The sequence below is a fragment of the Pseudoliparis swirei genome, chromosome 9, assembly GCF_029220125.1.
Source record: "Pseudoliparis swirei isolate HS2019 ecotype Mariana Trench chromosome 9, NWPU_hadal_v1, whole genome shotgun sequence".
In the NCBI taxonomy this organism is placed as follows: domain Eukaryota; kingdom Metazoa; phylum Chordata; class Actinopteri; order Perciformes; family Liparidae; genus Pseudoliparis; species Pseudoliparis swirei.
The window spans coordinates 3,840,763-3,853,205 of NC_079396.1; the positions used below are offsets into that span (position 1 = coordinate 3,840,763).

General features: G+C 46.4%; 1 protein-coding gene across 2 annotated transcripts in view; it reads left to right on the forward strand.

The window, feature by feature from the left end:
- The window catches only part of nphp4 (nephronophthisis 4), a 179,687-nt gene that overhangs the window by 1,031 nt on the left and 166,213 nt on the right, over positions 1-12,443 (forward strand). For both annotated transcript variants that reach the window (XM_056424207.1, XM_056424208.1), the window contains exon 2: positions 104-247. In XM_056424207.1, the coding sequence (XP_056280182.1) occupies positions 104-247 (144 nt within the window). The remainder of the gene's footprint in view (positions 1-103; positions 248-12,443) is intronic.

The window sequence follows — 12,443 nt, forward strand, 5'->3', positions numbered from 1 at the left end:
CAGTTGAGCAAGGTCAAATTGGATTTGATTTTAAGCTTTCATTTTTCATTACATGCAAAATATTTCCGGGCGACTGTAATTTGGGTGTCTCCTCCTTTTTTAGTCCCAGGAGATGTCAGGGGGGGAACAAGATGTGACCCACCAGCTGCGAGTGACCCTGTTTGATAGAAACCACCAGCAATTCTTTGGAAACACATGGAGGAGTCCACCCCAGAGCATGAAGAACAACAAGATCTCCCTCAACGAGGTATCTTTCACTATCACATAGAAATAGAGATGACACCCAGTTGAGATACTCTGTGCTTTAGGCTCTATTTCAAACGTCCCTCTCGTGTTTTTCTTTTCTTTTTAGATTAGCAGTGGATTGATGGTTTATGAATGAAATCAATGCCCATCGAAGCGTATTTATTTAGTGCAGCCATAACTTAATTAAAGCCATCTCAAAGGCTCCACCACTCGAGGCTTTCAATTAGCGCTGATGATTGGACCGCTTTCTCCCGCGCTCTTGAGAACGACGTCGGTCTAAATTCGGCGAGTTAGTGTCCTGATTGCCAAAAGAAGTGGTTCCAGTTCCAGTTCAACGAGTCCCATCTTATAATTGTCTTTTTTCTCACCGTGCAAGTTGGGTGAGAGCAACGACTCACGAGATTTATGACAGAGGATTTAATTAAAGAAGAAAATGACGGATACAATAAAGACGCAATGAGAATCAGATCAATTGGTGATGCAGGCAGTCACCACGAATGACACGTGTTCAGTTATTGTTCCGGGGTCAAGAGGTTATATATGACATTGTCAAGTTATACTTCGACCTAAATCCTGTTAAAAAACCTGAATTTCAAATGTAAAGTATTTCTTTAATACATTCAAAAGTTGTGACAAAAAAAGCAACAATATCGAAGCTAAAGTCCAGAAATATAATATCCATAATTATTATTTATTTTGAGTTTTATTCTCCAAAACCCATCTGGTATCTTTATCGGGACTGGGTCTGATCATATCCAGTTGACACGGAGTAAGTAACCCCAGGAGGAATGAGCAATATGTATAACATGCTCTATTATGATGTATCATTTTATTCTGCAGTATCAAAATATAACGTAATATACGACATATTCTGCATGATGTCGAGAGATCAAATGTTTGTTTTTCGGCGAAGATATACTGGGGAAAAAAAGTCACATTGATTAAAAATAGCAACAAAGCAGTCCTGCTCACTGAGAGTGAAGTCGCCAAGCTTCACCCGAACAAGTGCAACTGTTCTCAAACGAGAGTGCACTCCCTACACCGTGTGTGTAAGTAATGGATAACTAGAACGGGCACTCGGTAGAGCGCATACTTTCACATATCACAAGATTGGGCATTGAATTATGAACATAAAAATTGACCGTGCTATGGAAAAAAGAAGATTTTGACCTTTTCATGACCTTGACCTTTGACCCGATCGATCCCAAAATCTAATCAAATGGTCCCCGGATAATAACCAATCATCCCACCAAATTTCATGCGATTCGGTTTAATACTTTTTGACTTATGCGAATAACACGCACGCATACAAATACACGGCGATCAAAACATTACCTTCCGCATTTTCAATGCAAAGGTAATAATTGATCAGATATCATTAACTCTAAACGGTGTACGACTGTGTGGTTGTAGTGTTTTTAGGTGGGATAACGTTCGACAAATAGTGATGAATCATGCAACAAAAGCTGAACTCAATTTCTAAACATAGTGCATGAGTGTTTTTATTGGCCGACAGGGTTCACTGATCAATAAGGCTGAAACTCGTCGGCGTGCTTCGTGGTACACGAGGACGTCGGCGTGCTTCGTGGTACACAAGGACGTCGGCGCGCTCTGCGTATCCGTGCATTTCTGGAGTGACCCGGTAAGAACCACGAAAGGATCTCGTTCACACCTATTTACATTTTTTAAATTCTGGCAGACTCACATTTTGCGGAGGCTTTCGGTGGCTTACACCCGGTGCTATTTCAAACCGCTCAGTTTCCACACTCCCTCTGACCAGATGTGAAGAAAAAAACTAAAACTTGGGTACAAGAATTCACCAAGCGAGCCGGTGGCTACCGCCGTGTTTCCTCCGCCGTGTTTCCTCCGCCTCCTCCGAGGTTTTTTCGCAGATGCAACTCATTAGTTCTCGGCTCAATAAACACACGCGAACAACATCGCGCTCTCCCGTCGGCTCTCTCCGTCGCCGCTGTTACCGGTTCCAACTCTCCCGATCCACAGACGACAAAAGGCCGTCGTGTGCAAAACCCTCGGGGTCGTTAGGACGTCGGGTACGTCTGCCGCGACGCCGCCGTCTCACCGACTCGCTCGAGGGTCAACGCCGTATCGTCTTGCCGTTGTAAATGGGGTGCACTGTCCTCTCAAGCTGGCGTGACGTTTGAGTCAGACGTGGGGGGGGGGGGTTCGGAGTCTCACTCGGTTGCACTTCATATCCGTACTCCCCCTCCCCCCCAAATGATTGTTCTCCGAGTCGTTTCCCCCCCCCCCCCTGTAATCATCATTAGACGCAAGGGGGAACAAAAGAAACACCTTTTTCTGATGTCAAAAAGTGTGTGATGTACTTTGATGATGACATTTCCAACTGCTTCTTGAAAACGCGAAAGAGAACGTAGACAAAATGTCTAAAAGATTAAAACAAATTTATAAAAAATGCCACAAATTTAGGATGATCATCTTCACGGTACACGGTATGGAGTTGAAAGGGGGTTGAAAGTTTCCACATCTCTTAGCTTTAGGGCGGTGGTGCTCAACCTTTTCTCAGTGATGTACCCCCTGTGAAATATTTGTACAGCCAAGTAAGTACCCCCTAACCAGCGCAACACATTTGTGGTTGGAAAAAAAAAAAAATGTAATACAAAACGCCGGGCCATCAGTGATTTAGAACTTTAATGAAGTTTTTAATCGAATATTTATTAAATAGCTGTTTTAAAAAGATTTTTCAAATGGATACTCATTTTAAATATATTTAGAAAAAATCTAACGTAGCCCCTGAAGTGCCTTCTCGTACCACCGGGGGTACACGTAGCCCCATTTGAGAACCGCTGCCACGAGGGGAACCCACTAAAAAAATGTGTCCGCGCCACGGTTTCAGCCAAAGATACACCACCAGGAGAATAGTTTTTCTTTTTAGTTTTTCATTCTAGATGTTCATTCCTAATGCAAGCTGTGTTGGATTGATTCTCCAGTACATTATGGAAAAAAAATTCTATGTAGTTTCTCATTCTTGATGTGCATTCACTACCAGCGTTTGAGAGGAAGTGTCATAATGAACTACTTTTTTAGGCGTTTTACTCCTTTTCAAAAGAATACACCTCTTTTGCATATGTTTTTGCACCTAAACAAATTAATGCGAAGGAGGAGTCGTTACGCACCGCCGCTCACCGGGCATGCCACGCCGTCGCAGAGGGGCTTTTGTTTTTTTGTTCTGGAGGAAACGAGAAGCGAGGCCAGGAAGACCAGACAGCCCACCGGACATCTTTTTTTTTCTCATGTTTTTGGCCTGCGAAAGGAAATGAAAGCGGGGAGTTCTGAAGGAGTCAACACGAGACATCCAATGTCGATGAACCCTGAGAAATGGAGAGAAACGTTGTCATAATTAATTTGCGACCCATCTCGGGTTGTCGTATTAAATGTGCACGTCGTGCAGAGAGCAATCGTTTCTGTGAGTGGGGGAGGGAGAAAAGAAAAGGAACGAGAAGACGGAGGACGACTCCGGCCCTTCTTCATCGTTCACCCGGGGGGGCGTTTGTAGTTCGAAAAGGGGGCGGGGCAACTTCCAGCAGCAAATATTTGTCTCCTCAGTCATAGAACCAACATCCAGAAAACAACAACAAATACAAGACAAGAATCCCAGCTGACGGCCTTCTTCTTCTTCTTCTTCCTCCTTCTCATCCTCCACCTCCTTTTTCTTCTTCTTCTTCCACCTTCTCATCTTCCTCCACCTCCTTCTTCTCTTTCTTCCTTCTCCTCCTCCTTCCCCCCCTCCTCCTTCCTTCTTCTCCTCCTCCTCCTTCTTCTTCTTCCTCCTTCTCATCCTCCACCTCCTCCTTCTTCTTTCTCCTCCTTCTCATCTTCCTTCTTCTTCTCTTTCTTCCTCCTCCTTCTTCTTCCTCCTTCTCATCCTCCTTCTTCTTCTTCTTCTTTCTCCTCCTTCTCATCCTCCACCTCCTTCTTCTTCTTCTTTCTCCTTCTCATCTTCCTCCACCTCCTTCTCCTTCCTCCCCTTCTTCTTCTTCTTCTTCTTCTTCTTCTTCAGAGACACCAATGAGTCACAGCCACGGCACCTTCTGATTCCAGTTGTGTCACCATCTGTTTTCTCTCTCCTTCCGTCTGCTTGATGTCATTTTGATCGAACAATCTCTCGCAGCGTAGACGGCCTCACCTTGATCCGCCATAATATGCCGTCCATTCTACCTCCGATCTCATGCCGTCCATTCTACCTTCCCCGGGAGTTCAGCTCGGTCATCACCACAGCCGTCTACATTCCACCACAAGCGGACACCGACGTAGCACTATCGGACCTACATGATGTGTTATGTCGGCATCAGAACAAGTATCCCGACGCGGCTGTGGTGGTGGCTGGGGACTTTAACAGGGCAAACCTAAAAAAAGTCATGCCGAACTTTCACCAGCACATTACGTGTGCTACCAGAGGGGAAAGAACGTTGGACCACTGCTATACGCCATTCAAGAGAGGCTACAAGGCTGTCTCTCTCCTCCGTTCGCAAATCAGACCATGCCGCCATTTTTCTGCTTCCGAGTACCGACAAAAGATCGCGGAAGCGGTAGTGACGAGGAACGAACGCGGTGGTCTGACCAATCAGAGGCTGAGCTACAGGACGCTCTGCGTGTCGTCGACTGGGACATGATCCAATCCAGTTCCAGTGACGCCAGCGAGTTTATGAAGTAGCAATGAGCCTCATAGCAACGCTTAGCGGACACCATCGTCCCCACGGTAAAGTTAGGGTCTTTCCTAACCAAAAGCCGTGGGTTGATAGATCCATCCGTGAAGCTGTGAACGCCTGCATTGCTGCCTATAACTCCGGTCTTGTATCCGGCAACATGGACGAGTACAAGGCAGCGGTCTATGGACTGAGGAGGGCGGTGAAGGAAGCCAAGAGGAGGTACTGAGACAGAGTGGAATCACAGATGGAGCAGCGCGACACCAGGCGCCTATGGCAGGGGCTACGGACTATCACAAACTACCAGAGCAGACCCCGCGCAATGGTGAGTGCCGACGCATCCCTAGCGGACGACCTGAACTCATTTTATGCACGGTTTGAGGCTAGCAACAACAGCGCTAGCTCGCCGGCTAACAACAACACCGTTAGCGTAGCCGAGGTGAGTTCTACCGCTGGGGATGAACACACACTCTCTGTGACCGAGCACAGTGTGAGGAGGGCTCTGTTGAGGGTGAACACCAGGAAAGCTGCAGGTCCAGATGGCATATCTGGGCGAGTACTGAAGACCTGTGCTAATCAGCTAGCTCCAGTGTTCACCACAATATTCAACCTCTCCTGGCTGAGTCCGTGGTCCCCGCCTGCTTCAAGAGATCCACTATTGTCCCTGTGCCCAAGAATGCTTCTCCAGCATGTATGAATGACTACCGACCGGTGGCCCTCACCTCGGTGGTCATGAAATGCTTTGAGAGGCTGATAAAGGACTACATCTGCGCCTTCCTCCCTTCCTCCATGGACCCGCTGCAGTTTGCTTATCGCCCAAACAGATCCACGGATGATGCTGTCTCCCAGGTACTGCACACCACACTCTCTCATCTGGACAGCCAGAGCGGGGGCTATGTGAGACTGCTGTTCATTGATTATAGTTCAGCTTTCAACACCATAGTCCCCTCCAGACTGGCCGGCAAGCTGATTGAGCTGGGACTGAACACCCCTGTGTGCTTGGATCCTGGACTTCCTGACCGCCAGGCCACAGGTGGTCAGGGTGGGCAGACACACCTCCAACCCCCTCACCCTGAACACAGGATCCCCCCAGGGTTGCGTCCTCAGCCCCCTACTGTACTCCCTGTACACACATGACTGTGTGGCCAGGTTCAGCTCCAACACCATCATCAAGTTTGCGGATGACACAGTGGTGGTGGGCCTGATCTCCGACAACGACGAGAAGGCCTACCTGGAGGAAGTTGCTGATCTGTCACTCTGGTGCCAGGACAACAGCCTCATCATGAATGTCACCAAAACTAAGGAGCTGATTGTGGACTTTAGGAGGGTACAACAACAGAGGACGTACTCACCACTGGGGATTAACGGGACTACTGTGGAGAGGGTGAGCGGGTATAAATACCTGGGAGTCCACATCACCGAGGATCTGACATGGTCAACGAACACAGACACTCTGGTGAGAAAGGCAAGGCAGCGCCTCTACCACCTCAGGCAGCTGAGGAAATTTAAAGTTTCCCAGAGGATCCTTCAGTCCTTCTACTCTGGAGCTGTAGAGAGCGTCCTGACAGGAAGCATCACAGCCTGGTTTGGCAACTGCTCCGCTCAGGACAGGGAGGCTCTGCAGAGAGTAGTGCGTTCGGCTGAGCGCACTATTGGAACTACACTCCCCACCCTGCAGGACTTGTACACCAGGAGGTGCAGAACCAGAGCCGGCAGGATCATGAAGGATCCTCACCACCCCAACAACAGACTGTTTCAGCTGCTGCGGTCAGGCAGGCGCCTTCGTAGTCACGCTGCAAGAACAGAGAGACTGAGACGGAGTTTCTTTCCTCAGGCCATCAGGATTGTGAACTCCGACCTCACCAGGACCCCCACATAGACCCACACAACTGCCCCTCTTAGGCACACACACACACACACACACACACACTTACTGTAAATATTGTGTTGTTTTTTATTGTAAATAGTGTGTACTTGTTGCCCTTGCACATTCCTGCTGAGCATTGCCACTTTCATTTCACTGCACACCCTGTGTGTGTATGTGACAAATAAAACATCTTGAATCTTGAATCTTGAATCTTGAATAGTCATAGCCCCCCCCCCCCCCCCCACACACACACTTGGGATGCCAAGAAGTGTCCAAATCCCATTATCCATCCAGGGTAATAATATAAACCACATCATATCTCATCATGATGGTAAAGTGGGGTTGGCCTCCTCCTCTGCCGCAAGAGCTGCACCAGTTTAAAAAAAATTATATTATTGGATTTGTCCCGATGCACTCACATTTATTCGGGTGTTTCTGAGTGTCAAATTGCTGTCTGATATCTAAATATCAAAGAGGGGCGGATCCTCAATTCAGTTACGGCAGCAAGTCAGCCATGATGGATTGCTTTTAATATCGCGATTAAAGAGGCAGCTCTCGCTGGATCTGCGTTCTCGCGTCGACCGCCGCACATTATTTATTCCCCCAGCGAGAAGAGAGAGTCTCGACGACGACGACGTCTGTTGCTTCTTGCGTGCCGCGCCACGTGTTGGTTTTTCCGAGTTGTCAAGTCTGACTTACGACGCTTTCGTGTCAAGTCGAGAGAGAGAGAGAGCATTTAGTTTGAAACAAAAACATGTTTTGTAAAAGGCTTTCGTGGCTTTTCCAATCTTGTGAGAGCTGAATTCAACGAGTCCGGCCCTATAAAAGTCGGCCTTCGCTTCTGTTTAGGTCCATTGGCTTAGACCAGTGGTCTCCAAACTACGGCCCGCGGGCCGAATCCGGCCCGCCTCCACATTTGGACCGGCCCCCTGAACAATACCAGAGACGCGTTCCGATTTATTATTTTTTTCACCTGGCCCGCTGCCGTTGAGATTGCAGTGAGACGCGGAGAAAATGTGAAGTGGTGCTCTTCCCAATAGAACATCTTTGATGGGACGTGTCGCGTCTCGGCCAATCAGCGTTCAGATGTCCACAGCGTTTGGGAAGTTAGGTTAGCTTGAATGTTAGTCCGCTACATCTGCTGCTGTCACGCTGCACGGTGTAGCGATACTAACAAAGTACCCGTACGTTAAAAACGATGTGATTTAGCATAGTTTTAGTATCGATACTTCATTAAAAGAGCGATCAGAGCGGTTATTGCACATTTCCTTTGATTGGATTCTAATAACGCAGAAGATCAACGTGCCGCGTGGACTTATGTATTTAAAAAATAAAATATAAAGTCCAGTATGTCTTAAATCCCTTCACGACACCAGTTGCTGTTATTTCTTCTCACATAATGACTGATGGTTTGATAAGTGTCTGGAGGGTTTCTCCACAAAGGTTTGCTCCTCCTCGCTGTCATGACATGCTGCGGCCAGCAGAGGGCAGTGTTGCGCTGCAGGCGGGCCCAGAGGAGTTAATGGACTGGAGGGAGGCCGGAGAGGAGAAATGTGCATCTTCTCTGCATTGTCTCTCACTGTGATCACTCCATTTAAACTCTCACGGGGGGGGGGGGCAGTGGTTTCCTCTCACATGTGCAACATTATCAGGCCTCTGTTTTTTCTAGGTCTCCAAATGCTGTTTGGCGTAAGCAGCACTGCACAGAATAAACTGGGAGAGACACACACGCACACACTCACACACACACTCACACACACACACACACACACACACACGCTAACACTCACATATTTCTCCCTTCTCTTAACCTCACGGTCTCCACCCGACCTTTCACGCTCACGCTCTGAAGGATGGACTATCGGGTCTCGGTCCCCGTACAGTGTGATTTAAAAAAAGAAAAATAAAGCCGCCCCTCGCCACCAGGTGCACGCGCGGCCTGATCACATGACTTCAAAGCAGACAGCGCTCCACCGATGGGAAAAGAAACAAGTCGAACATCAGTCACGCAGTTCCTCCGTTTCTTTTGTCTCTTGAATAGTTGTTCTCTCCGAAGAGAAGAGGCCGGCGTCCCCCACGCGGCTCAAACTTCAGCTCGGAGTAACGGATGCAGGCGGCATCTCGTTTCTCCTGAAAGCGTACGACAACGTTCCCGAGTTCTTCAGCTGTCAGGGCTGAGAGTCGAGGCTCACGTTTTTTTTCTTCTCCTTGCCTTTTTTCTAAAAAGAAGATGCAAGCCAAGCCCCAGAAAGGCTGGCTCAGCTGAAGAACAACTCCTGACTCTGATATATTTGTTGTTGTGTGCTATAAATACACATTTTGGGATAGGTTTATTTTTAGAATTTGATGAATCCTGGAACCGATACTTTTTTCCATTGACTCATGCTGCACACATTCTGTAAATAAGAGGGGAACTATCTGAAAGCAGGTAACAGTTGACCTCTGTGAATTTCTTTTGAATTAAAATGTAAAAAAAATGATTTTTTATTTAACCAGGTGAGACCCATTGAGATTAAATATCTCTTTTTCGAGGGTGACCTGGACATGACAGGCAGCAACATAAGAAACACCTAGTTAAAAACAAAAAAACCCAGAATATGACGAGTTAAAAAAGAAAAGAAAAGTTAAGAGACAATGACGTATAACTGAGTTAATTCAAGAGACATTCCACTACAAAGCGTTTGCTGTGTTTTCATTCACTTAGTTAAAGCCCGCTCCTCGGTACCCATCCCCGCTGCCAGCAGAACAAATTAACTCTAAACACTGGAGAACGTAACCGTAATCCCGTTAAACAACGAACAGCGGCAATGTGAAATCATGTTGGGCTCATGGACAATATTTTCCTTTCCCCACTCTCAGACCTGACATCTCTCTCTCTCTCTCTCTCTCTCAGTCTCTCTCTCTCTCTCTCTCTCTCTCAGTCTCTCTCTCTCTCTCTCGTCACACTTGTATCGTCCCCGATTGGTCTATTGAGATCGGTGACATCACCCCATTTCCACCGTCGGCCTCCACCTCAACCCGGAGCAGAGGAGCCAGTAGTCGGGTCGGCCCGAGGCTTTTTTACCCGCGACGTTTGGGTCGCGACCTTCTTGTTTCCAAACTAAAGGTGTACTTAATATTTGTTTTAAACCAAAATCACACGGACAAATAATGGTTCTTAAACGGTTCTTTAAAAGGCTTTGTGGTTTTATAAAGAACCATCACCTACTGAAGAACCACTATGGAAAAGGTGCCTTAAAGAACACATTTTTAAAGGTTCTTTGAGGCACCTTTTATAGGTTCTTTGAAAAACTCTTGAAGGAAGTGGTTCTTTGATGAACCCTGGTTTGAAAGGTTCTTTTAGGCACCAGATATGGTGCCTTAAAGAACAATCTTTTTGAAAGTTTGAGACACCTTTATAAGTTCTTTGAAGAACTAGTTAAGGACATTGTTCTTTACAGAACCCTGGTTTGAAAGGTTCTTTGAAGAACCAGATATGGTGCCTTAAAGAACCATTCTATGAAGGTTCTTTGAGGAACCAGATATGGTGACTTAAAGAACCATTTCATGAAGGTTCATTGAGACACTTTTATAGGTTCTATGAAGAACTCTTTCAGGAAGTTGTTCTTTAAAGAACCCTGGTTTGAAAGGTTCTTTGAGGCACCAGATATGGTGCCTCAAAGAACCATTTCTTGAAGGTTCTTTGAGGAACCAGATATGGTGACTTAAAGAACCATTTCATGAAGGTTCATTGAGACACTTTTATAGGTTCTATGAAGAACTCTTTCAGGAAGTTGTTCTTTAAAGAACCCTGGTTTGAAAGGTTCTTTGAGGCACCAGATATGGTGCCTTAAAGAACCATTTTTTGAAGGTTTGAGAAGAACTATTTAAGGACATTGTTCTTTAAAGAACCCTGGTTTGAAAGATTCTTCGTGGAACCAGAAATGGTTCTTCTGCGGCATCACTCTGAAGAACCATTTTTGGTTCCATAATGTTTCCTTAATTCTTCTGTGCGTGTTGCACCGTGTGGGTGGTGTTTTCACTAATGGTGCAATTATCACCTTATATTTGAAATGCATGGCTCCTGGGGTTCCTCCAGCCCGATGCGACGTAATTACATAACCGCCTGAACTCGGGAGGTTTGACAAAAGACGATTGATTGAGTCGTTCTGCGCGGCGGCTCGAGAGACCGCCGAGTTAGCGCCGCGGCGCCGACGCGCGCGGAGACGCATCACGGACCGCGCTCCGCTCCGCCTCTCCGTCTCGGTGTTTTGATACTTTGACATTCACGCGTCGCGGCTGGGGTTTCGTAATGTCTTCTGTTTTGGAAAGTGCAGAGCTATAATTACGACGCCCGTCTGCTCACCGTCAAATTTGCTTTCGCTAAAAGCCGTGCGTTAAAACCGCAGGTGATGTTTATATCAATCAGGACGTACATTCACACCCAGCGTGCTCCGCGGCGGTATTATGTGTTTTTAATACGTGACAATTGTTCAGCTGTGAAATAAAAATATTCAGAAATATGAGGAACAAATAGGCAGGCTGAGGAAAAACTTTTTTAAATTATCAATGTGGGTCTCAAAGGGGATATTCAACGCCTTTTTTTCGGTGATCATGGTAAATGTAGTAAAGAGAAGTAAATTCACCGGCTCTACGTTTACCAGGATGCATTAATACTCCATCGAAGGAAATATTCTTCCACCTAAACTAGGGAAATAAATGCACCCATACACCTTGTGAAGAACACATGGAACTGAAAAATATGGATTTTATTCACTCAATAATATGGAAACATAAATGTAAGATGGGGAATAAAATCAGGACAGTGACAAATAAGCATTAAATTAGACATGCACAACAGAAACACAACAACAGAAAGGTCCCCAAAATCTGCCCCTGGGGGTCTTTTCCCAGTTTTATCTCAGGATCCTGAGAAAAGGTTTTTCAGCACACACACGCACACACACGCACACGGCCCGCTCTGTCCTTGTTGTCGGCGGCGACAGCATCCAACAAAAAAACAACAACAACATGCCCACGCTGGCAGTGATTACAGCCGAAGGATCCCTCTGTTGGGAAAGCTCCGCCAGGCGGTGACGCGGCTGATTACTCTGTGCCATAGAGCTCCATTGTTGTATTATACAAAATTAAAAAAAACGCAACGCATCAATGAGACGTGCCGTTGCTCCGGGAAACGCTTTCCTTCTGTGGTTTATTCTCATTAGTCAGAGAGACAGAACAACTCCATGTTGATTTTTCACCAGCTTTGCTGACGTCGAGGGAAATAATACAAAACATATTTAAACATCTTGCTGCTGTACGTATGCTGACTCGAGGTCCTCCTTTGAACCGCTTTGAGCTCCGATATAAACGTCCAGCAGTAAAAACAAAAACCTCTATTGAGTCTTGTTGGTTTTCTACCTTTCATTCCCTCTTTTTATTTTTTATTTCACAATGCATGGCTCTTCCCACAGTAAATGAAACCCCTTTTTGGTGTGTGTGTGTGTTTTCCCTTACAAACACACACAAATATGCACATGCAGACACACAGCAAGTAGAGAGAGAGAGAGAGAGAGAGAGAGAGAGAGAGAGAGAGAGAGAGAGAGAGAGAGAGAGAGAGAGAGAGAGAGAGAGAGAGAGAGAGAGAGAGAGAGAGAGAGAGAGAGAGA